The 25,576-nt window shown below is 45.5% G+C and overlaps 1 protein-coding gene across 1 annotated transcript in view; it reads right to left on the bottom strand.

Moving 5' to 3' along the window:
- Positions 1 to 25,576, bottom strand: part of LOC112222546 (neural-cadherin-like) — a 145,060-nt gene that overhangs the window by 28,548 nt on the left and 90,936 nt on the right. Inside the window, exons 9-16 of the mRNA XM_042311047.1 lie at positions 24,934 to 25,102; positions 24,638 to 24,808; positions 23,078 to 23,250; positions 16,323 to 16,490; positions 9,273 to 9,522; positions 7,685 to 7,812; positions 7,345 to 7,531; positions 6,482 to 6,625 (exon numbers count right to left, since the gene is read on the bottom strand). Of these exons, the coding sequence (XP_042166981.1) occupies positions 6,482 to 6,625; positions 7,345 to 7,531; positions 7,685 to 7,812; positions 9,273 to 9,522; positions 16,323 to 16,490; positions 23,078 to 23,250; positions 24,638 to 24,808; positions 24,934 to 25,102 (1,390 nt within the window). The remainder of the gene's footprint in view (positions 1 to 6,481; positions 6,626 to 7,344; positions 7,532 to 7,684; positions 7,813 to 9,272; positions 9,523 to 16,322; positions 16,491 to 23,077; positions 23,251 to 24,637; positions 24,809 to 24,933; positions 25,103 to 25,576) is intronic.

Below are 25,576 nucleotides of genomic sequence, written 5' to 3'. Positions count from 1 at the left end.
TGTGAGTGTGTGTTGGGTGAGTGAGTAAGTGTGTGAGTGTGTGTTGGGTGAGTGAGTAAGTGTGTGATTGTGTGTTGGTTGAGTGAGTAAATGTGTGTGTTGGTTGAGTGAGTAAGTGTGTGTTGGGTGAGTGAGTAAGTGTGTGAGTGTGTGTTGGTTGAGTGAGTAAATGTGTGAGTGTTGTTGGGTGAGTGAGTAAATGTGTGAGTGTGTGTTGGGTGAGTGAGTAAGTGTGTGATTGTGTGTTGGTTGAGTGAGTAAGTGAGCGAGTGTGTGTTGGGTGAGTGAGAGTGTGAGTGTGCGAGTGTGTGTTGGGTGAGTGAGTAAGTGTGTGATTGTGTGTTGTGTTGGGTGAGTGAGTAAATGTGCGAGTGTGTGTTGGGTGAGTGAGTAAGTGTGTGATTGTGTGTTGGTTGAGTGAGTAAGTGAGCGAGTGTGTGTTGGGTGAGTGAGGAAGTGTGCGAGTGTGTGTTGGGTGAGTGAGTAAGTGTGTGAGTGTGTGTTGGGTGAGTGAGTAAGTGTGCGAGTGTGTGTTGGGTGAGTGAGTAAGTGTGTGATTGTGTGTTGGTTGAGTGAGTAAATGTGCGAGTGTGTGTTGGGTGAGTGAGTAAGTGTGTGATTGTGTGTTGGTTGAGTGAGTAAGTGAGCGAGTGTGTGTTGGGTGAGTGAGGAAGTGTGCGAGTGTGTGTTGGGTGAGTGAGTAAGTGTGTGATGTGTGTTGGGTGAGTGAGTAAATGGGAGTGTGTGTTGGGTGAGTGAGTAAGTGTGAGTGTGTGTTGGGTGAGTGAGTAAGTGTGTGAGTGTGTGTGAGTGTAAATGTGTGTGTTGGGTGAGTGAGTAAATGTGCGAGTGTGTGTTGGGTGAGTGAGTAAGTGTGTGATTGTGTGTTGGTTGAGTGAGTAAATGTGTGAGTGTGTGTTGGGTGAGTGAGTAAGTGTGTGATTGTGTGTTGGTTGAGTGAGTAAATGTGTGAGTGTGTGTTGGGTGAGTGAGTAAGTGTGTGATGTGTGTTGGTTGAGTGAGTAAGTGTGCGAGTGTGTGTTGGGTGAGTGAGTAAGTGTGCGAGTGTGTGTTGGGTGAGTGAGTAAGTGTGTGAATGTGTGTTGGGTGAGTAAGTGTGAGTGTGTTGGGTGTAAGTGTGTGATGTGTGGGTGAGTGAGTAAGTGTGTGAGTGTGTGTTGGGTGAGTGAGTAAGTGTGTGAGTGTGTGTTGGGTGAGTGAGTAAGTGTGTGAGTGTGTGTTGGGTGAGTGAGTAAGTGTGTGTTGTGTGTTGGTGAGTAAGTGTGTGAGTGTGTGTTGGGTGAGTGAGTAAGTGTGCGAGTGTGTGTTGGGTGAGTGAGTAAGTGTGTGATTGTGTGTTGGTTGAGTGAGTAAATGTGTGTTGGGTGAGTGAGTGTGTGTTGTGTGTTGGTGAGTGAGTAAGTGTGTGATTGTGTGTTGGTTGAGTGAGTAAATGTGCGAGTGTGTGTTGGGTGAGTGAGTAAGTGTGTGATTGTGTGTTGGTTGAGTGAGTAAGTGTGCGAGTGTGTGTTGGGTGAGTGAGTAAATGTGCGAGTGTGTGTTGGGTGAGCGAGTAAGTGTGTGAGTGTGTGTTGGTCGAGTGAGTAAATGTGCGAGTGTGTGTTGGGTGAGTGAGTAAGTGTGTGATTGTGTGTTGGTTGAGTGAGTAAGTGAGCGAGTGTGTGTGTGTTGGGTGAGTGAGTAAGTGTGTGATTGTGTGTTGGTTGAGTGAGTAAATGTGCGAGTGTGTGTTGGGTGAGTGAGTAAGTGTGTGATTGTGTGTTGGTTGAGTGAGTAAGTGAGCGAGTGTGTGTTGGGTGAGTGAGTAAGTGTGCGAGTGTGTGTTGGGTGAGTGAGTAAGTGTGTGATTGTGTGTTGGTTGAGTGAGTAAATGTGCGAGTGTGTGTTGGGTGAGTGAGTAAGTGTGTGATTGTGTGTTGGTTGAGTGAGTAAGTGAGCGAGTGTGTGTTGGGTGAGTGAGTAAGTGTGCGAGTGTGTGTTGGGTGAGTGAGTAAGTGTGTGAGTGTGTGTTGGGTGAGTGAGTAAGTGTGCGAGTGTGTGTTGGGTGAGTGAGTAAGTGTGTGAGTGTGTGTTGGGTGAGTGAGTAAGTGTGTGATTGTGTGTTGGTTAAGTGAGTAAATGTGCGAGTGTGTGTTGGGTGAGTGAGTAAGTGTGTGATTGTGTGTTGGTTGAGTGAGTAAATGTGCGAGTGTGTGTTGGGTGAGTGAGTAAGTGTGTGATTGTGTGTTGGTTGAGTGAGTAAGTGAGTGAGTGTGTGTTGGGTGAGTGAGTAAGTGTGCGAGTGTGTGTTGGGTGAGTGAGTAAGTGTGTGATTGTGTGTTGGTTGAGTGAGATAGATGTGGGGGGATTGTGTGTTGGGTGAGTGAGTAAATGTGTGAGTGTGTGTTGGGTGAGTGAGTAAGTGTGTGATTGTGTGTTGGTTGAGTGAGTAAATGTGTGAGTGTGTGTTGGGTGAGTGAGTAAGTGTGTGATTGTGTGTTGGGTGAGCGAGTAAGTGTGTGAGTGTGTGTTGGTCGAGTGAGTAAATGTGCGAGTGTGTGTTGGGTGAGTGAGTAAGTGTGTGATTGTGTGTTGGTTGAGTGAGTAAGTGAGCGAGTGTGTGTGTGTTGGGTGAGTGAGTAAGTGTGTGATTGTGTGTTGGTTGAGTGAGTAAATGTGCGAGTGTGTGTTGGGTGAGTGAGTAAGTAAGTGTGTGTGTTGGGTGAGTGAGTAAATGTGCGAGTGTGTTGAGTGAGTAAGTGTGTGATTGTGTGTTGGTTGAGTGAGTAAGTGAGCGAGTGTGTGTTGGGTGAGTGAGTAAGTGTGCGAGTGTGTGTTGGGTGAGTGAGTAAGTGTGTGATTGTGTGTTGGTTGAGTGAGTAAATGTGCGAGTGTGTGTTGGGTGAGTGAGTAAGTGTGTGATTGTGTGTTGGTTGAGTGAGTAAGTGAGCGAGTGTGTGTTGGGTGAGTGAGTAAGTGTGTGTTGGGTGAGTGAGTAAGTGTGTGAGTGTGTGTTGGGTGAGTGAGTAAGTGTGCGAGTGTGTGTTGGGTGAGTGAGTAAGTGTGTGATTGTGTGTTGGTTGAGTGAGTAAATGTGCGAGTGTGTGTTGGGTGAGTGAGTAAGTGTGTGATTGTGTGTTGGTTGAGTGAGTAAATGTGCGAGTGTGTGTTGGGTGAGTGAGTAAGTGTGTGATTGTGTGTTGGTTGAGTGAGTAAGTGAGTGAGTGTGTGTTGGGTGAGTGAGTAAGTGTGCGAGTGTGTGTTGGGTGAGTGAGTAAGTGTGTGATTGTGTGTTGGTTGAGTGAGATAGATGTGGGGGGATTGTGTGTCGGGTGAGTGAGTAAGTGTGTGAGTGTGTGTTGGGTGAGTGAGTAAGTGTGTGAGTGTGTGTTGGGTGGCGGGAAGTAGTTCCTGTACTTTTGCCTCTGGTCGCATCCCTAATGATCGGTCTGGCCATATGGTTAACCCCCCCTCCCTTAAGGAAGACTGGTGAGGGGGGCAACTGTGCACATCAGGGGGGTGGAGAGGGGCTCAAGGGCTAAGTGGTTTCATCCTTAGCAAAGCAGGAGCTCCACTGAAGGCCCCAAAATTCTGATTAAGGTCACTAGCATATCCCCACCTCCCACTCTAACCACTCCATGAATTGGACCCCATCCCCTAACCCAATCTGCTTACCATTATGCTTGACAACCTATATCTGTTTACTGCCAAACCTTCAGCTCAACTCAACTCCAATGTCAACCTCAGAAGAAAAAAAAAAGATATTGTTAAAGCCCATCCAAAAGTTCTTCATTCGGCACATTTTCCACTTGGGATAGAAACCCGATCCTAAAAGGATGTCTGTCTGCAACAAAAGACGCTGAAACTAATCAGGGGCCCCTCTATTCCCCACAGATCTGTTCCCTAATTATTTCAATTCCCCAACTTCCACTGGGAGTGTAATGGGAAAATATTGGGATTTCATGGAAAAGTGCCCTTGATGTGCTTTGAAATGAAATACACAGGGGGATTGGATTTAGGAGAGTGTATATGGGCATCAGACTCAAAAGTAAGGATATTCTCATTTGAAACAGATCTCTCCATGTGTTTGTCTACTTGACTATCTCTGTTGAGGAGTAGCATCCACCGTATGGTGGAACAGTGGTGGCTGGTAAAGAGAGGTAGCAGAGAAAGCAATGGAAGTACCTCAGCTGAAGATTGTAATGGGAGAGTTATGAGATGTGAATTGTCTTGTCACACCACTAGCACGATAAAGGTGTATTGTTGTATGGATATTTTGTGTGTGCGTGTGTGTGTGTGTGTGTGTGTGTGTGTGTGTGTGTGTGTGTGTGTAATCATTATAATGCTCAATGGTTTGTGGATGTTGACAGGTGGTGAGAGGCTCTAAGAGCAGGGGACCATATATAAACTGGAGGTCAGATCGACTAATCCTATTACGGAAGCACACACACATGCACACCTGGACCAACGACAGTGGGTGTGTGTTGTTGTGTGAGTGTGTGATGATGTGATGAGAGGGCGGATAGACATCAGGGCAGGCAAGCTTCACTGGTCAATGAACACTGAGGTGATTTCACCTGAACTGTTTCACTAAGCTGTGTGTGTATGTATCACAGGGCTGTGGAGTGTGACAGTCAACCACTGATCTATTGGAACACTGTCACCTCCAGCACCAACATGCGACACTGAACTGACTTACTCGACCCCGGAAAATGGGACAATAGCACAAGAAAAGAAAACAGAGGGGAAGAAAGGGAAAGACAGAATAATGAGGTAGAGGTAGAGAGAGAGAGAGAGAGAGAGAGAGAGAGAGGAGAGGAGAGAGAGAGAGAAAGCAGTGGAAAGACCAGAGATGAGCCAGGAAAGCTGCAAGAGAGGGAAGGAGAGGAGAGACACAAAATGAGCCGATCTGAAATATGAGAAATGAGACGAGAGGTTCTGAGATGAAACACCACGAGATGAGAGACTACACAGGCAGACATCAACCCTACTTCCACCACCACAAGCATAGCCAGGAGTGGCTGAGATCAAACCTCCCCTCAAGACCTGCCTGCTCAGCAAGGCTAGCGCTTAGCCAGGGATCGTGTCATGTTTTACAGCTAATCTCCCCGCTAATACAGATCATCTCCCTGCTTGGACACCTGCGTGGGAGGCCAGGGGGAGACAAAATGGCCACCACGGCAGTTTATTCCACTCACTCCTGTCTCTCCGTTGAGAGAGACGTTTTCCCTAATTACCAGAGGGACACATTGTTGAGACGGCGAATTGGGGTAAAGTCTACAGAGCGGTGGTGGGATAAGCCGGAGCATTTGGGAGGGAATTATAGTTGTTGTTTGCGGTAAGTTTGCTATCTTAACACTTCTTAATTCTGCTTCAGTGTCTTTTTGGGCTGTATGCTTTTACAAATCCGCCAAGGGATCAGGCTAGGGGTGTCTGAAGAGGGATAAAAAGCAGAGCCAAGACAGTTGCTAATTCAACTGAACATTGGAAAGGAAAAACAAAAACAAACCCTAAATTCAAGATGGTGGCCCCACTTCTCGTCTTAGTCATTTACTAACTCTTTAAATGTAATGTAGCAGCCCATTAAATCAGATGTCATTTCAACACCTGCGTTAGCAGCATGGAAGGTGACATTTCCACCAAAACAACGATCGACATCTACTCCCACAAAGGATTTACCGTTGTCATTAAGACGGCACACTGTTTTTCGTATTTATTAATTTTCAGAGGAGGAGAGACGAGGGACAAACAAAAACAAAGAGACAAACATCAAATGACTACCTCGGGGGGCCGCATCCATACCTCCCACATTCACCACAGAGATTTGCTAACACGCTCTGACAGAAAATGAGAGGAATAGAGAGAGAGTGACAGAGTGGGAGTCAGAGACGGAGAGAGAAAGACAGAGAGTATTCTTTACATAAATATACCTCCTATACTTTTCTTAATCTCTGTGGAGCCTGTCAAAGCATCAACAGAACATTCAACTTGATATGGACAGGAATTCATAAGCAGAGAGGGAAGTGACAGGGGGAGAGTGTGTGATTCCATTACAGTCGAGAGACAGAGTTGAACAGACAAGTAGGAAAAGCGACACCAGGATCAACACACACTGTACCACTAGAGCCCAAGTCCTCTATGGGTATCGGGCACTTCAACAAAGACATTATGACTACTGGACCCAGAGGACTGACATTGTGCTTACATTAAATTCTCAATTGTTATGTTCGTGTGTCTTCAGACTTGTATCTGCCAAGGCCTTTGTAAAGATGAAAGATAATCTTCCATGGGAGTAAACATTAGAATTATAAACAGTGTTGTCCAAATAATGTTAGAACTACGTCCCAGGAAACTAGCACCAATAACTTTACTTATTAACTTATCATTGTGAGCGCTGTTTTTTTTCAACAACACAAAAGTCTAAACCCAGGTTGACTGATTGAACCCTCCCCACCCTGAGACCAAGCCCAATGTGCCTCACCTTCATCTTCATCATTGGCCGTCACGGTGATGAGGACGAAGCCCACCTCCTTGTCTTCCTCCACGCTCACCTCGTACACCGATTGGGCGAAAGCCGGAGCGTTGTCGTTGACGTCTGTCACAAGGATCCGTACGTAGGCCGTGTCTGTGTGAACCAATGAGAGGGATCTTTACTAACAACCAATCCAAACTGAAGCATGGACCTAGAGAGCAACACTAATGTATAGTACTCTGACATCAAATTACATTGGCTTGGTCTATGTGAACCAAAGACATTAAAAAGAGAGTACATTACTCTAAGTATTCCACCTGGCAAGAGAAAACAGAAGCATTAACCATCTAACCTCACAGAACACAGCAGTGTAATACCAACAGGGGCAAAAGGGAGAATAATGTGCATTAGCTAGTCATTTCCATATGAACTCTAGCGGGACCTTGATGGCTTGAACAAACAGCGTGTTGGTGGGATGATTGTAGCATCACTATTCTTTTGCTGTACCTCTGTGTGCGAGTCATTATTGACCCAAAACCCCGATTAGCCATTAGCTCGTTCCATTAGCGCATCGCTAACAACGTCTTAATGAATGAAGTTCATGCTCTAATAACAGGGATTTAGCCAGCTGGTGTGTGTGTGTGTTTGTGTTTCTGTGTGTGTTCCTGTTACTGCCTGGTTAGAAAACGACTGATGTGTTATTAACTGGTTAGGTAATGGGGGGTTGATGGAGGATAGGGTGGGTAAGTGGACAGAGCTACCTATTCTGAGAGAGTATGATACTCAGAGATTCCCTGTCTGGACAGGTGTACCCGTGTATGGACTGCAAACATGTGTGTATGCATAGGAGTGTAGCTATGTGAGATACCCACCAGTGTTGGGCTGGCCCTGCTGTCCAGGCCTGGCTGACTCGGAGCTGTCCTGAGACTGGACCTCTATGAGGTAGGAACCTTTCTGCTCACGGTCAAACGAGGTCCGGGTGCGTATGACCCCAGTGTAGGAGTTAATACTGAAGTACTGAGAGTCTCCACTGTCATCCTTCAAGATCACATAGTTTATCTGTAGACAAAGATCGAAACATTAATGCAAAATCAGGACAAAGTTATATACAATATTGTGTGTCTGTTGAATTATTCTAATTTGAAATGGTAAGAAAATCAAGTGATTGTGGGAAATGTAGTCATTCGCAATAGAGTCTGCAGGGGTCCTCACCATTCCATGGAGGCCTGAATCGAGGTCCGTAGCAGAAACCTGCACCACCGATGTTCCGATCTCTGCCCCCTCTGGAACGGTAGCCTCGTAGGTGGAGGACAGGAAGAAGGGAACGTTGTCGTTTACATCTGGAGAGGGGAGAGACAGGCCAGAGGTCAGGGTTAGGGAGGTGATACAGGCCTTCTATTAAGAGCCTGCTAACAGAGGTCCTACCACACCTATTGTTTTGACCTCAACAATGCTAATGCTAAGTAGACAAACCCAACTCTTTGGTCACTGTCTCTCCAGGTTTTAAGACTACTCTCTAGATATACATGAGATTAGGAACATTTGTGATTTCCCTAAATGTCCCAAAAATACAATTATTGACAAAGTCATACAAGAATACCCTCTTTTCTTTATGCTATTAGAACTAGATATTTGTGTTCCCGCCTCCTTCACTGGCGCATGTGGTATGAGTCATCGCTAAATAATCAGTCATTTTAGCCGCTAGTGTTCTGTCGCTAGCTGATTACACCTTCCTCCAACAGGCTTCGAGGGACTACATCTTCCCTGTCATTACCTTTCAGCCTCCCACCTTCATTAACTGAGCTGGAGATTCAAGTATTTATGTTGTGTTGGAAAGCCCTTCACTGTTCCCTACTGCTCAAGCCTGCTTGCTGTCTTCTCTCTCTCTCTTTCCTCATAAAACTCACTTCCAGCAAGGTCATGACCCAAGATGAAAAGGTGTGGCCAACGTATTGTACATATAATATAATCCATTTAGCAGACACTTTTATCCAAGGCAACTTGCAGTCATGAGTGCATACATTTTACAGGCCCCAGGAACTGAACCCACAACCCTGGCAGTACAAGCACCACGCTATCAACTGAGCTACAGAGGACCACAGTTGTCTCCATAAGTTGCATGTCTCAGGAGTAAATGTATCCAGTGTTCACACTAGTATACACACTGTTAAAATCTAAGAGTGTACACTATACACACTGTTCAAATCTAAGAGTGTACACTATACACACTGTTCAAATCTAAGAGTGTACACTATACACACTGTTAAAATCTAAGAGTGTACACTATACACACTGTTCAAATCTAAGAGTGTACACTATACACACTGTTAAAATCTAAGAGTGTACACTGTACACTATACACACTGTTAAAATCTAAGAGTGTACACTGTTAAAATCTAAGAGTGTACACTATACACACTGTTAAAATCTAAGTGTACACTGTGTAAAATCACTATACACACTGTTCAAATCTAAGAGTGTACACTATACACACTGTTAAAATCTAAGAGTGTACACTGTACACACTGTTAAAATCTAAGAGTGTACACTATACACACTGTTCAAATCTAAGAGTGTACACTATACACACTGTTAAAATCTAAGAGTGTACACTATACACACTGTTAAAATCTAAGAGTGTACACTATACACACTGTTAAAATCTAAGAGTGTACACTGTACACACTGTTAAAATCTAAGAGTGTACACTGTACACACTGTTAAAATCTAAGAGTGTACACTGTACACACTGTTAAAATCTAAGAGTGTGCACTATACACACTGTTAAAATGCCTCCTACCTGTAACATTGACGTAGACGGTAGTAAAAGAGGCCAGTGGAACAGCAGCTACGTTCTGCACTCTGACCCTTAGTGTGAAGAAGCGCGTGGTTTCACAGTCCAGAGGTTCAGCCACCAGTATGGATGCAGAGCCATCAGCTCTGTTGGGTTTGATGTAGAAACGGACAGGCATGTTGGTCTCCGGCACCTGACCCTCTTCAAGGTTATAGGTCACTCTAGAGTCACCCAGCGGCGAGGTGGCCTTGATAGTCTGGAGGAGAGGAAGCAGGATATGACATCATTAGTGGAAGGATAGGGAGGTGGATATATATGCAAGTGTATATGCATGTCTGAACAGAGTGAATGAGTGTGTGTGTGTTCATATGAATGTCTTAACAGAGTGAGTGTGTTCTTTTGTCTGTGCAGGTTCATCTGAGTACCAGTGTGTGTTCCTGAAGTACAACACAGAAAACTAGGAGGAACCTGCTTGGGCATGCTGTAATGTCCCATAGATTTATTTATTTTATCTTGGAGGTGAATTACTGAAAAAGAGCCAATGACTAACAAAAGGAGTTGGCTTTGGCCAAAGCTCCCTAAAGATAATTTGCATTATTAGTGAGCGGACCCATTTAAAATCAGCACAAACATCTCCCTACTGCTGACTCCACTTCAGGAATACATTGGAGACACTCCAAGTCTAATCCATCAAAGTTCCTATTGAACTGATATTGCAATTTTATGGAGACACTTTCTACTGGAAAATCAGCTCCAGACTATCCGGTTCTAAATGAAGGCTGCAGGGTTTTCACAACGCTCCCACTCTCTCTTTTCCAGGAACCGTGGCAGAGAAAACCAAAGTGACAGGAAATGATACGGGGAAGTATATCGCTGCCGCGCATACCTGGGTACAGAGGGAGCCCATCAATGGGATTTCACAGACATTGTGTCACACTAATTGATGCCCCCCCCCCCTTCCTGTTTATACCAGTATGGAGGTCAGGTGTGAGAATGTTTTCTTTCCCTTTCTTTATGAAACATATGGGGCGGTTGGAAGGACGTCATCCTACACTCACAGGGACAACAGGCAGCATTCTCATTGTTCTGAGGACTCCATTATGGGTCACAGCTGCACGCTGTCTGGCACCAAATCATTTGTTACTTCAAGGGTTCCTCCAAACGAACTCCATAAATGAGAGCATTTATTAAATAGATGACACTATGAAGTAAGCACACCATTTCAAGCATAGTATGTTTAAGTGTGTTCAAGAATTCATAGTTGTAGCTCTTGTCCAAACATGTCAAAATAATGGCGTAAACCATCTATGGGCAAAGATACTAGCGAACCATGAGAAACTTTTAAGAGGGGTGTTATTCGGGAATCTACTGTGTGTGCCTGACTGTGAATGTGTGTGTGAGCAGGTGAATGTGTGTGTTGGTGTGTGTGTGCTCACGTGCAGTGCCCTACAGCAAAAGGGTCTGACCTATAAAAGCAGGAAGCAGGTGGAGCTTTTAAGACCCATGTTCTCTTTGCCACTTGTCCTGCCACAATGATGCTGTGTGTGCTGCGCTGTGTGTGTGTGTGTGTGTGTGTGTATGTGTGTGTATGTATCTGTGTGTGTGCACTTGAGTGCGGTGTGTGTGTGTGTGCGTGTGTGTACAGTACACTAGAGCTTTTAAGGCCCATGTTGTCCTTTCGCTGCCACACAGCCACAGAGTCACAACCTTGACAGGGAAGGATTACATTAACCATGGCCGAATGCACCTCACTTCACCTGCTTAGATCCAGCAGAGGTCCCACACACACACACACACACACACACACACACACACACACACACACACACACACAAACTCTTCAAATTCACCATATCTACACTATTGGAGATTCTGAGATTCTTCAAACGTCCAGTATTCTGACATGGCTGTCTACATTTGCAAATCGTCCATTTCGGATGCATAAGAGTGAAAGATTACAGCGGAGAGTGCTGTAGTGGAATGGTAGCCTTTGAGTCCAAGTCTGGCAAACAAAGGCATTCAATCTTCTCATTAACTGACTGGAGTGTAACCAGGCACTGTTCTTGGACTCCAAACAACAATGGAAAATTTGGAAATCAAAATGGCACCGGATAGATTTTAACTTTTCGCATGATTATCTGGACATGCAAGACTGAGCCACTGTCTGAAAAAACTATCCTGGAAGTCAGGTTGAAAACTAACACACAACAAAAACAAAATCATATTTCTATCTGTTGAGCAACACCAAAACCCACTCTTACCCATTATGAAATTGCAATAACATAAGAGGAAAAGCATTGGAAGGGAGAACATTGAAAGTAGCATTGTTGTATTGTATGTCCACTATACTTGGTTAGAGCTAAAGAGATAGAATGAGAGAGTCAGGGAGAACACCTGAAGCTCTCAGACTTTCCTTTCCGAGTCAGTGGAAGAGGGCGCTCTCTCTCTCTCTCTCCGGGAGCGAGCTAGTGCGTTAGCGAGACCCCAGAGGTGCCCCTGTGGACCCCCAACTTCCCACCTACCTCAGCTTCTCGCAAAAAAATATTTCACTTTTATGCTTCAAAAGCCTTGTTGTGTTGAAATATTCATGCCAGCATGAGTTTAGCTTCAATAATTGATTTTGATTATCTGCTGAGAAAATACAAAACTTGTCCAACCTCTTGTATTCCACCTTATTAAAGACCCCTCACGCACCGGGCCTCCCCTCCCCAGTTTACATGGGCGAGCCCTGGAACAGGAGCATGATGGGAATGATACCCCATTATCTCGCCGGCGTGCTAAAGAACAAGGCCCCTTAATTACTTCCTCAAGGTTGCAATTACCACGTTTGGAAATTTGCTAATTATTGTTCCTTGAGATAATTCCACAATGAGAGGCTCGATATTTAAATGTTTAATTAGGGAGACGGAGAGATAGATAGATAGATAGATAGATAGATAGATAGATAGATAGATAGATAGATAGATAGATAGATAGATAGATAGATAGATAGATAGATAGATAGATAGATAGATAGATAGATAGATAGATAGATAGATAGATAGATAGATAGATAGATAGATAGATAGATAGATAGATAGATAGATAGATAGATGGAGGAGGGAGGCGAGAGGGAGAGAGAGAAAAAAGAGATAGTTGGATAGATGAATAGAGGCACTCGGTAACACAACAAGGCAGCTCAGGGATGCTAATGAATGCATTATACTGTTTAACAAGCCTAATTTGTATTTAGAGTTCTAAGGATGAATTACTGTGAAGGCTCCCAAAGCACAGAACAGATTTTAACAGTCAGTTGCTCCACACCAGGGAGTAAATACTGTACTTAGAGTGGAACTAGAGAGCGATAGAGAGAGAGAGGGAAAAAAACTCTGTGTAATTGTTGTGAAGTGCTTTGTTGTTCAAGTTATATTAGTACAGAGAGACATTGTACAGTGTGAGAGGAAGAGAAAGAGAGAGGGAGAGAAAGAGAGAGGGAGAGTGTAGATAAAGAGAGTTTGTAAATGAAAAGAGAGAGAGCAGAAGAAAAAAAAGAGAGAAAGTGAACAAGTTCTCTGGCTAATAACGATTCTCCACTAACGGTTGGAAGTGTTGAAAGTTTTCTCCATTAAAAGGCCAGTGACTACCATGGTAACTCCTGGCAGCTGTTATCTTGGAAGCTTTTATAAAAGGCAATATTATCTGTCTAGCCAATCAGAGGCTGCCGTTAACCACCATTAGTAAACCTATTGAGCCCACCACACTACAGAGACTATAGTGGACCATTACACCAACTTATGGAGCTTCCTGAAAGAGTTTGGAAGAGGGAGGGGAGAGGGGGTGGGGTGGGGTGGGGTGGTGGGGGGGGGAGACAGAGGAGAAATGAGAGGAAAGATAAAAAGAAAGAAGCAGAGAGAAATCAATGAAGGAAAGGGCTGAGAGTAGAAGAGCACGACCCTTTCATACAGGGCTCGGTGATCTCTAGGGAAAGTGGTGTGCCTTCTTCTATTAGCGAAGACATGCGAGACCACATGCAGAGCCCCGTTGCGACTGGCCTTTGGCACATGCACAGTCACTGCACAAGTCACAGAGGAGACAGTAACAGTTGACCTTTATGGGGTCAATGTGGCCATCAATAAAGTTGTCATGAATGGTACCAACTAGGCCATAATGCATCCATGAACAACATTATAAAGGGCTCATAAGCTTGACCATAAGATGTCAACATGCAGCCAACATTTACTAGAATCATCTTCCATATTTTCATGTTCATAAGAAAGCGCTCATCTGAATTCAATAAGTCAGAGATGTAGCCTAGCTTAGCCTGGCCTAGCGTAGCATTAGCTACACTGCTGTCAAGCTAAATGGCAGGCCTTGAAGATGTTTTGGTGTAGAGAAAGAGTTGTGTTTGTGTTCAGTCGTCTACCTTTCACCTGCTGCATATTCCTTGTGTATTGCAGTGGGTGACTTCTAGTATGTATGTGCGTTTAGCACATCAGAGAATTGTGTCAGATCTATCTTTGACAGGCTGCACCCCCCAATGAATAAGCCCAGGGTATGTAAACAACGCGGCACTCTCCTCCTGCTCCATCACTCCACTTCAAAAAGAGATGGACCCAAAAACAACCCCCACACATCCTCAACACCAAAAAAGAGGCCTGAGGAGGAAAGTGCGTTGACAGCGCTGATGAGACAAAAGCAACCATCCTACTGGCTCTCCACAGGAGAAGGGCCTCATTGATATGGAGATTTCTCCCTGCATCCGTGTCTCTCATCCCTGGCAACAATGTAATTAACAGATCATATTAGCCCTGCTAAATTTAAAACAACAATCTACATAGCCGCAATAATGCCGCCTCGGTGGAAGAAAAAAACAACAAGGAGGAGAGGAAGGGGGTGGAGGTGGGAAGAGAAAGAGGTTTGGCCATCGACCAACTGGTTCCAGAGAGGGGTTCAAGAGAGACATGGAGGGACAGAGAGAGAAAAAGAGAGAGAGATAAGGAGAGAAAGACTGAGAGGGAGACCTGAAGGTCATCTGAAAGAGAAAGAATGTGACATAGCCTTCCCTATTTTCCAATTCCACGGAACAACCGCTTTGAGGGAGATGTCTGTATTAATGTTTTTGACTTTGAGCCTTTAGTGGATTAGTGGCATTCATTTTCTACTCTCTCTCTCTCTCTCTCTCTCTCTCTCTCTCGCGCTCTCTCTCTCCCGCACTCTCTCTCTCTCGCTCTTTCTGTCCCTCTCTCTCTCTCTCGCTCTCTCTGTCCCTCTCTTTCTCTCTCTCTCTCTCTCTTTCTGTCCCTCTCGCTCTCTCTCTCTCTCTCTCTTTCTGTCCCCCTCTCTCTCTCTCGCTCGCTCTTTCTGTCCCTCTCTCTCTCTCCTTCACTCTCTCCATCTCTTTTTCTCCCAGTGAAGCTGTGAGAGCTGAGCTGTCAGGATATGAATACAGTAATTAAGCGTCTCCCTCTGTTGCGCAGTCCGAGGCAATAAGAGACCATTGTAGAGTCTTAACAGGGTGTATAATTTTATCTCCTTCCCTCTCCTCGCTCCCTTTGTGTCCCGTGTCAACGCTGACACAGATACCGGGTGGCTCGTTGCGTTTCTGCCATCTCCTGCCATAGAGGGATCAATTCTAATTCGGTGTTGTCAAAAAAAGGGGCCTGGGAGCATATTTAAAAACAGGTTATCAAAAACGACAAGCGAAGCAAAGCGAGTGAATGAACATGATTTTGGCAAAAGTAGCGTCAATACGTCCCCCGCCCTCTCCTTTTCAAAAACTGACTCACTACTATTAAAGGAAACACTATCAGGGGAAATCTTCTAACATTACATTTAACATTTGTAGCATACTTTTGAATCGTGTGCAAAATGAAGACGGGCATGGATGGCAGCAGGGGTAAGATGGAAGAGGAGAAGCACTGGGAGGGAGGCGGCGGGGGTAAGATGGAAGAGGAGAAGCACTGGGAGGGAGATGGAAGAGGAGAAGCACTGGGAGGGAGGGGGGGGTAAGATGGAAGATGGAAGAGGAGAAGCACTGGGAGGGAGGCGGCGGGGTAAGATGGAAGAGGAGAAGCACTGGGAGGGAGGCGGGGGGATGGAAGAAGATGGAAGAGGAGAAGCTGGGAGGGAGGCTGGGGGGGTAAGATGGAAGAGGAGAAGCACTGGGAGGGAGGCGGCGGGGGTAAGATGGAAGAGGAGAAGCACTGGGAGGGAGGCGGCGGGGGGTAAGATGGAAGAGGAGAAGCACTGGGAAGATGGAAGAGGAGAAGCACTGGGAGGGAGGCGGCGGATGGAAGAGGAGAAGCACTGGGAAGATGGAAGAGGAGAAGCACTGGGAGGGAGGCGGCGGGGGTAAGATGGAAGAGGAGAAGCACTGGGAGGGAGGCGGCGGGGGATAAGATGGAAGAGGAGAAGCACTGGGAGGGAGGCGGCGGGGTAAGATGGAAGAGGAGGGAAGCACTGGGAGGGAGAAGCACTGGGAGGGAGGCGGCGGGGGTAAGATGGAAGAGGAGAAGCGGGAGGGGGGGGGTAAGATGGAAGAGGAGAAGCACTGGGAGGGAGGCGGCGGGGGTAAAGTGTGATGTTTCAGTTTCGTCAGGTAAACTGTAGCAGGGTTGTGTACTCGCCTCGGCAGAAATGTTTCGAAGTACCCTGCTAAACATGCTGATGGTTGGGGAAAGTGAGGTGAGTTTTATACCACCGCTCCTCAAGGCTCTCTTTCCTGATGAACAGGATGGGAATAGTCTCAGAAGAACTACTTTCCCCTCCGACAGGGAGTAAGGTCCTCGAGATGTTGATGCCAGTCTGTCTGGAGGCACTAATAGGAGCCTAGTCACCACTATCTTGGCAAGCTGCTGGTGGGGTGGGGAACTCCTTTTGGGGGGTCTTCAGTTGGAAAGAGATTAGGCTATCATGTTGGAACATTCCCCCAAGTTGCAGTTGGTAGAGCATTGAACCATCTCTACCACAGCTGCTACTACCAGAAACCTATGTATGGTTGTGGTTGACCTTATATCATAGTGTCAGTAGACACCATCTCTCCTGGTTAAGGAAAAGGTCGCTATGAGGTCCACTCACCACTATCTTGGCGTCGCGAACGATGTTCTCGGACACAGTGACCCAGTACTCTAGCTGCTCCCACTGGGGCGGCTGGTTGTGCACGTTGGTGATGATGACCGTCAGCTCCACAGAGCTGCTCCTGTTGCCCCCGTCTGTGGCCACGATCTGCTGGCTGATCCTCGACGTCTGACGACAAATAGAAGAGAGGAAGGAGGGGCGACACGGAGGTTAAACATGGAAATCATATGGAGTTGAACAAAACCCATGGTTGAAACCCCTCTTGGAAGCACCTCTGTCACATCTTAAATGTACCTTCATGTGCAAATGAATGGAAACAGTCTCCATCAGTTTGTTCCAACCCACTAAGTAACAGATCAGATGCAGCATATTTACAACCTTATCCACTTAGTCAGTGTCATGACCTTCCAGTGACCTCCTCCTCTAAACCACAACCTTCCTACTGTCTACAGAAGACTGCTCTGATGTCGTTCATCCTTACATCACGCGAGAGATACAGATGGAGAGACAGAACGAGAAACAGAGAGAGGGAGATAGAGAAAGGGAGCAATGAGAGAGGAGATATTCCAACTGACATGGAGGTATTCAGATAAATGATTCTCTGCGAGGGGAGTGTGAAAGCTTGGTTAAACAGATCATTGATACGGAGAAGAGAGATCTGAGAGAAAGGGGTGACATTTAAAGTTGAGGAATATTTTGCATTATTTACATGGGACATTAACTGGGAGACTTCACAAGTCCATTGTGTGGAAGGGTGACGATGGGGTCACTCTCTCCACATCTTGATTTGACTTTGGGAGGTTGTTGGACTTGGAGAACAAAGGGAGGGGCTTTTCTATGACGCACACAAGCAAATAAACACACAAATCCAGGCACAAACCCAGGCACATGTCAATATATGCATAATATACAGACATCCAGTCATGAACACAGGGGCAGGGAGAAATAGGGACAGAGGAGGGTGGGGAATGAAGAGAGTAGGGAAAAGGAGACAGAAAGGGAATGAGAGCCGGTTGTGGTTGTCTCTGTCCTGACAGGGTGGATAACTCTACCTGACGTGTGCTAGGTCTCTGCTGAGCAACGTTCTCTGACACACACACACACACACACACACACACACACACACACACACACACACACACACACACACACACAGAAGGAAGGAAGGAAGGAAGAAGGAAACCAACAGGTCCATCACAATAACCCCGACCCCGCCCCCGCCCCCCCCCCGCCCCCAAACCTCAGCGCTCCTGTCAAACCTCATCTGTGTCAACTCAAAATGGAGACCAGACTTAAGAGCTAAAAGGTGTCGGATGTGAATCAGGCATGAATATTTCACTAGCTGGTACGGGTCACCTAGAACCTAACCTCAAGCCTCCCACCTTCCCCACTCTATCTTACCCTCTCCCCTCTCTCCCTTCCTCCTTCTTAGCTGTAGCTGAGAGAGAGAGAGAGAGAGAGAGAGATAGAGAATACAGATCTTAGAATCAACTATTAAAGACTACCAGAACCCACTGGATTCTCCAATTACATTGAATGAGTTACAGGACAAAATAAAAACCCTCCAACCCAAAAAGGCCTGTGGTGTTGATGGTATCCTCAATGAAATGATCAAATATACAGACAACAAATTCCAATTGGCTATACTAAAACTCTTTAACATCATCCTTAGCTCTGGCATCTTCCCCAATATTTGGAACCAAGGACTGATCACCCCAATCCACAAAAGTGGAGACAAATTTGACCCAAATAACTACCGTGGAATATGCGTCAACAGTAACCTTGGGAAAATCCTCTGCATTATCAATAACAGCAGACTCGTACACTTCCTCAATGAAAACAATGTACTGAGCAAATGTCAAATTGGCTTTTTACCAAATTACCGTACAACAGACCATGTATTCACCCTGCACACCCTAATTGACAACCAAACAAACCAAAACAAAGGCAAAGTCTTCTCATGCTTTGTTGATTTCAAAAAAGCCTTCGACTCAATTTGGCATGAGGGTCTGCTATACAAACTGATGGAAAGTGGTGTTGGGGGTAAAACCTACGACATTATAAAATCCATGTACACAAACAACAAGTGTGCGGTTAAAATTGGCAAAAAACACACATTTCTTCACACAGGGTCGTGGGGTTAGACAGGGATGCAGCTTAAGCCCCACCCTCTTCAACATATATATCAACGAATTGGCGCGAATTGGCTGCAGCACCCGGCCTCACCCTACTAGAATCCGAAGTCAAATGTCTGCTGTTTGCTGATGATCTGGTGCTTCTGTCACCAACCAAGGAGGGCCTACAGCAGCACCTAGATCTTATGCACAGATTCTGTCAGACCTGGGCCCTGACAGTAAATCTCAGTAAGACCAAAATAATGGTGTTCCAAAAAAGGTCCAGTCACCAGGACCACAAATACAAATTCCATCTAGACACTGTTGCCCTAGAGCACACAAAAAACTATACATACCGTGGCCTAAACATCAGCGCCACAGGTAACTTCCACAAAGCTGTGAACGATCTGAGAGACAAGGCAAGAAGGGCATTCTATGCCATCAAAAGGAACATAAATTTCAATATACCAATTAGTATTTGGCTAAAAATACTTGAATCAGTCATAGAGCCCATTGCCATTTATGGTTGTGAGGTCTGGGGTCCGCTCACCAACCAAGACTTCACAAAATGGGACAAACACCAAATTGAGACTCTGCACGCAGAATTCTGCAAAAATATCCTCCGTGTACAACGTAGAACACCAAATAATGCATGCAGAGCAGAATTAGGCCTATACCCACTAATTACCAAAATCCAGAAAAGAGCCGTTAAATTCTATAACCACCTAAAAAGGAAGCGATTCCCAAACCTTCCACAACAAAGCTATCACCTACAGAGAGATGAACCTGGAGAAGAGTCCCCTAAGCAAGCTGGTCCTGGGGCTCTGTTCACACAAACACAAACACAAACACACCCTACAGAGCCCCAGGACAGCAGCACAATTAGACCCAACCAAATCATGAGAAAACAAAAAGATAATTACTTGACACATTGGAAAGATTTAACAAAAAAACAGAGCAAACTAGAATGCTATTTGGCCCTACACAGAGAGTACACAGTGGCAGAATACCTGACCACTGTGACTGACCCAAAATTAAGGAAAGCTTTGACTATGTACAGACTCAGTGAGCATAGCCTTGCTATTGAGAAAGGCCGCCGTAGGCAGACATGGCTCTCAAGAGAAGACAGGCTATGTGCTCACTGCCCACAAAATGAGGTGGAAACTGAGCTGCACTTCCTAACCTCCTGCCCAATGTATGACCATATTAGAGAGACATATTTCCCTCAGATTACACAGATCCACAAAGAATTCGAAAACAAATCCAATTTTGAAAAACTCCCATATCTACTGGGTGAAATTCCACAGTGTGCCATCACAGCAGCAAGATTTGTGACCTGTTGCCACGAGAAAAGGGCAACCAGTGAAGAACACACACCATTGTAAATACAACCCATATCTATGCTTATTTATTTTATCTTGTGTCCTTTACCATTTGTACATTGTTAAAACACTGTATATATATATATATGACATTTGTAATGTCTTTATTGTTTTGAAACTTCTGTATGTGTGATGTTTACTGTTAATTTTTATTGTTTATTTCACTTTATATATTCACTTTATATATTATCTACCTCACTTGCTTTGGCAATGTTAACACATGTTTCCCATGCCAATAAAGCCCTTGAATTGAATTGAATTGAATTGAATTGAGAGAGAGACAGCGAGACAGAGAGACAGAGAGAGAGAGTTTGCTGAGATGTAGATGAGAGAGAGAGTTTGCTGAGATGTAGATGAGAGAGAGAGAGAGAGAGAGAGAGAGTTTGCTGAGATGTAGACGATGATGCCAATGATGTTACTGAGTCCTGGAGAGGGGAGAGGGGGGAGAGAGAGAGAGTTATCTGAGATGTAGACGAGAGAGAGAGAGAGAGTTAGCTGAGATGTAGACGAGAGAGAGAGAGAGTTAGCTGAGATGTAGACGAGAGAGAGAGAGAGAGAGTTTGCTGAGATGTAGATGAGAGAGAGAGAGAGTTTGCTGAGATGTAAATGAGAGAGAGAGTTTTTTATCTGAGATGTAAATGAGACATTGTTAAAACATTATTTTATCTTGTGTCCTTGACATTTGTAATATGACATTTGTAATGTCTTTATTGTTTTGAAACTTCTGTATGTGTGATGTTTACTGTTAATATGTATTGTTTATTTCACTTTATATATTCACTTTATATATTATCTACCTCACTTGCTTTGGCAATGTTAACATATGTTTGCCAATAAAGCCCTTGAATTGAATTGAGAGAGAGATAGAGAGATAGAGATAGAGAGAGATAGATAGATAGAGAGATAGAGAGAGCGAGATCAGGAAACAAGAGAATACAGAGAGAGAGAGACCAGGAAACAAGAGAATACAGAGAGAGAGAGACCAGGAAACAAGAGAATACAGAGAGAGAGAGACCAGGAAACAAGAGAATACAGAGAGAGAGACCAGGAAACAAGAGAATACAGAGAGAGAGACCAGGAAACAAGAGAATACAGAGAGAGAGACCAGGAAACAAGAGAATACAGAGAGAGAGACCAGGAAACAAGAGAATACAGAGAGAGAGAGACCAGGAAACAAGAGAATACAGAGAGAGAGACCAGGAAACAAGAGAATACAGAGAGAGAGACCAGGAAACAAGAGAATACACAGAGAGAGAGACCAGGAAACAAGAGAATACACAGAGAGAGACCAGGAAACAAGAGAATACAGAGAGAGAGACCAGGAAACAAGAGAATACACAGAGAGAGACCAGGAAACAAGATAATACACAGAGAGAGACCAGGAAACAAGAGAATACAGAGAGAGAGACCAGGAAACAAGAGAATACAGAGAGAGAGACCAGGAAACAAGAGAATACAGAGAGAGAGACCAGGACACAAGAGAATACAGAGAGAGAGACCAGGAAACAAGAGAATACAGAGAGAGAGACCAGGAAACAAGAGAATACAGAGAGAGAGACCAGGAAACAAGAGAATACACAGAGAGAGACCAGGAAACAAGAGAATACAGAGAGAGACCAGGAAACAAGAGAATACAGAGAGAGAGACCAGGAAACAAGAGAATACAGAGAGAGAGACCAGGAAACAAGAGAATACAGGGAGAGAGACCAGGAAACAAGAGAATACAGAGAGAGAGACAAGGAAACAAGAGAATACAGAGAGAGAGACCAGGAAACAAGAGAATACAGAGAGAGAGACCAGGAAACAAGAGAATACTGAGAGAGAGACCAGGAAACAAGAGAATACAGGGAGAGAGACAAGGAAACAAGAGAATACAGAGAGAGAGACCAGGAAACAAGAGAATACAGAGAGAGAGACCAGGAAACAAGAGAATACAGAGAGAGAGACCAGGAAACAAGAGAATACACAGAGAGAGACCAGGAAACAAGAGAATACAGATGAGAGAGACCAGGAAACAAGAGAATACAGAGAGAGAGACCAGGAAACAAGAGAATACAGAGAGAGAGACCATTAAACAAGAGAATACACAGAGAGAGACCAGGAAACAAGAGAATACAGAGAGAGAGACCAGGAAACAAGAGAATACAGAGAGAGAGACCAGGAAACAAGAGAATACACAGAGAGAGACCAGGAAACAAGAGAATACACAGAGAGAGACCAGGAAACAAGAGAATACAGAGAGAGAGACCAGGAAACAAGAGAATACACAGAGAGAGACCAGGAAACAAGAGAATACAGAGAGAGAGACCAGGAAACAAGAGAGATGCGGAAGAAAAGCAATAGAAAGAGAGGTCAGCGCCTAGCCAACAAAGCCCAAACCCTACAAATATAATGTTACTGCAGGGTGTCAACTCCCCTCTGAGACAGACAAATGTCGGAAATAAACGTGCACGCACACACGCACGCATCCACACACACACATAAATATATTTATGCATGTGTGAATATAATGCTTCCTCAGGGTAAGATACATAGTGCTATATATACACATATAGAGAGACAGGGGCATTGTTGTTATTCCAGACCGTGCCATGTTTAATATGCATCCACAGAGGGAGGTAGAAAGGGTGTGCAGCAGTCTCAGTGGATGATATCAGGCCAGTGGGAAGGATCGGTGTACAGTGTACACACACACTGGGAGGGAGGGAGTGAAGGGGGTGCTGTACACACACACTGGGAGGGAGGGAGTGAAGGGGGTGCTGTACACACACACTGGGAGGGAGGGAGTGAAGGGGGTGCTGTACACACACACTGGGAGGGAGGGAGTGAAGGGGGTGCTGTATACACACACGGGTGAGGGAGGGAGCACAGGGGGTGCTGTACACAAACACTGGGAGGGAGGGAGTGAAGGGGGTTCTGTACACACACACTGGGAGGGAGGGAGGGAGCACAGGGGTGCTGTACACAAACACTGGGAGGGAGGGAGCACAGGGGGTGCTGTACACAAACACTGGGAGGGAGGGAGCACAGGGGGTGCTGTACACAAACACATGGGGGAGTGCAGGAGGAGGCTGTAAAACACCTGTACTGGACCTGCGGGTTAAGGATTCCCCTGTTTCAACAGGCAGCCTGCAGTGCATAAAGAAGAGGTACTGGGGGAGAAGGTAGGAGAAGACACACACACCGAACACACACACACATGCACAGGAATTGCCCCCTAATGGTGTATTGTGGTAGGTGTGTGTGGCTGTGCCCCCACCTGTGAGATGGGGTGGTTGACGTACACCCAGCCTGTGCTGGGGTTGATGTGCAGGTAGGCCGGCTGTTGACGGGACAGAGAGTAGGAGATAGCGGCGTTACTCCCCTGGTCATCATCGTGTGCCGCTGCTCGCAGGAAGCTAGTCCCCACCGGCGTGTCCTCGCGCAGGAAGTCTGCCACACGAAGGGTTAACACATTAACATCACCGCCGACAAAGAGCAACATCAACAAGAGCAATAACAACAGCAGCGGTGGTGGAAGTTTCCGGCTGAAATCAACGCATTTCAGTCACAGAGACTAGAAATAAATGTGTGTCCTAGAAACATTTCAGTCACAGAGACCAGAAATAAATGTGTGTCCTAGAAACATTTCAGTCACAGAGACCAGAAATAAATGCGTGTCCTAGAAACATTTCAGTCACAGAGACCAGAAATAAATGCGTGTGTCCTAGAAACATTTCAGTCACAGAGACCAGAAATAAATGCGTGTCCTAGAAACATTTCAGTCACAGAGACCAGAAATAAATGCGTGTCCTAGAAACATTTCAGTCACAGAGACCAGAAATAAATGCGTGTCCTAGAAACATTTCAGTCACAGAGACCAGAAATAAATGCGTGTGTCCTAGAAACATTTCAGTCACAGAGACCAGAAATAAATGTGTGTCCTAGAAACATTTCAGTATCCCAGTTAAATAGTTAATAAGCCACTCCAACAGTCTTGTACTAATGTGATAAAAGGGATTCTGACATGGGGCTTATCAACACACATGGTAAACAAACACGGTTTCCAGGGAGGGCAGGGAGGCGGCAACGTTGTCATCAGTCTTAAAAGCTTTCCAGGATTACCTGTGATTTAATATATACATCAGCTAAGTCTTACCTTTCACAATATTGCTTTACCTTGAAAACTGTTAAGACATAACACAGAAGCCACAAGGCAGTGGCATTGGACTGGGATAGGAGGGCATTGGGTCCTTGAGCTGCTGGACATTGCTGAGCAAGCACAGTTTTGACTTGACCTTTGACCTTACACTACACTTGGCAGAACAAGGTGAGGGAGGGAACCCTCACACGAGTGGACAAATCCCTGGTACCCGGGCCTTAAATATGATTTTATGGGGGAACGGTTTGAACTCATTTCCTCTGTTGGCTTTAGAATGGAATAACATTTGAATTCCTGGTGGAATATCGAGCAAAGGGTTTAGTAAGAACTTGTTGGAGGGGTGTGGAGGAGGGGAGAGGGAAGCTTGGATAAGGGGACAGTCCCTTTGTGTCTATGGCAGGGCAACCCTTAGAGAGAACACTGGTTCCCCTAAGCGCCACTCAACATTAAACAACCATATTTGGTATTGGGGGATTAAAAGACAGCAGCCAAGATAATACCTTTATAATACCTTGATAAGATGACTTAATGTATTGGACAAGGCAAGATCAACAGACACATTTGATAATGAAATTGTCTGAACCAAACAGGAGAAGGACAGAGGTGAAATGATGAGCGTGACGGAGATGACCCAAGGCGTGATGGAGGTGACGGAGGAGTGACAAAGGTGACTCTTACACTGGTAGCGGCTGTTCTCAAACTTGGGGTCGTTGTCGTTCTGGTCGGCGATGAGGATGGTGATCTGGCAGATGCCGATGAGGGGCTCCTGGGCCAGGTCTGTCGCCGTGACAGACAGGGAGTACTCTCTCTGGCGCTCGCGGTCGAAACTCACAGTGGTGCTGATCACACCTGGATACACACACAATGTATTTTACTGTATGTTACTGATGTCCTGCAGATACGTACAGTCAGCCATTCCACAGCAATCAAATAGAGATGTTCTGATACAGTCTGACTGAAGTCTGTTTTCTAACCTGTGTCAGGGTTGATGACGAAGCCAGATGATGTCCCGTCTCGGTGCATGATCCCATATTTGACCTCTCCGTTGACCCCCATGTCCGCGTCGAGGGCGTGCACGCGCAGGACAGATGTCCCAGGGGGCTGGTTCTCCAGGACAACGGTGTTGATGCTGTAGTTATGGCACTGAGGGGGCAGAGTTCACACAACACCCTTGGCATTGATGCTGCATTTGTCAGTTGTCAAGGTAGGTCCTAATTATAATGACCAGTAGCCAATGGGACACACTGGTCAACCAGCACAGATGGACTGTGACTACCACAGTCAGCATTCAACATCCATCACGATAAGACTAGTTAACACGCATGACGTGGGGAGCAAGGAGTTGCCAAATCTAACGGGATGCCAGATTTTGCACACTTAGCACTCCTCCTCCCGTGTAGGAACCCACTGACCCTGTGGGCAAGTCCCTGCTGAAATATTCATCTTTGGGGCCGAGCTGTGCTGAGCTGATCTGAGCTATGCTAAGAGGGGATTCTGGTCTGACCCTGGAGTGTTCCGGACTGCAGTGGAGTGGAGTTCTGCCCCACAGGAGAACACCAGCTGTCTCTACTTTGAACTGGCAACTTGGCATGTTCCTCTCTCTCTTTCCGTCATCTC

Source organism: Oncorhynchus tshawytscha, linkage group LG03 (genome assembly GCF_018296145.1).
Source record: "Oncorhynchus tshawytscha isolate Ot180627B linkage group LG03, Otsh_v2.0, whole genome shotgun sequence".
NCBI lineage: Eukaryota > Metazoa > Chordata > Actinopteri > Salmoniformes > Salmonidae > Oncorhynchus > Oncorhynchus tshawytscha.
This window is presented reverse-complemented; position numbering and strand designations above follow the sequence as displayed.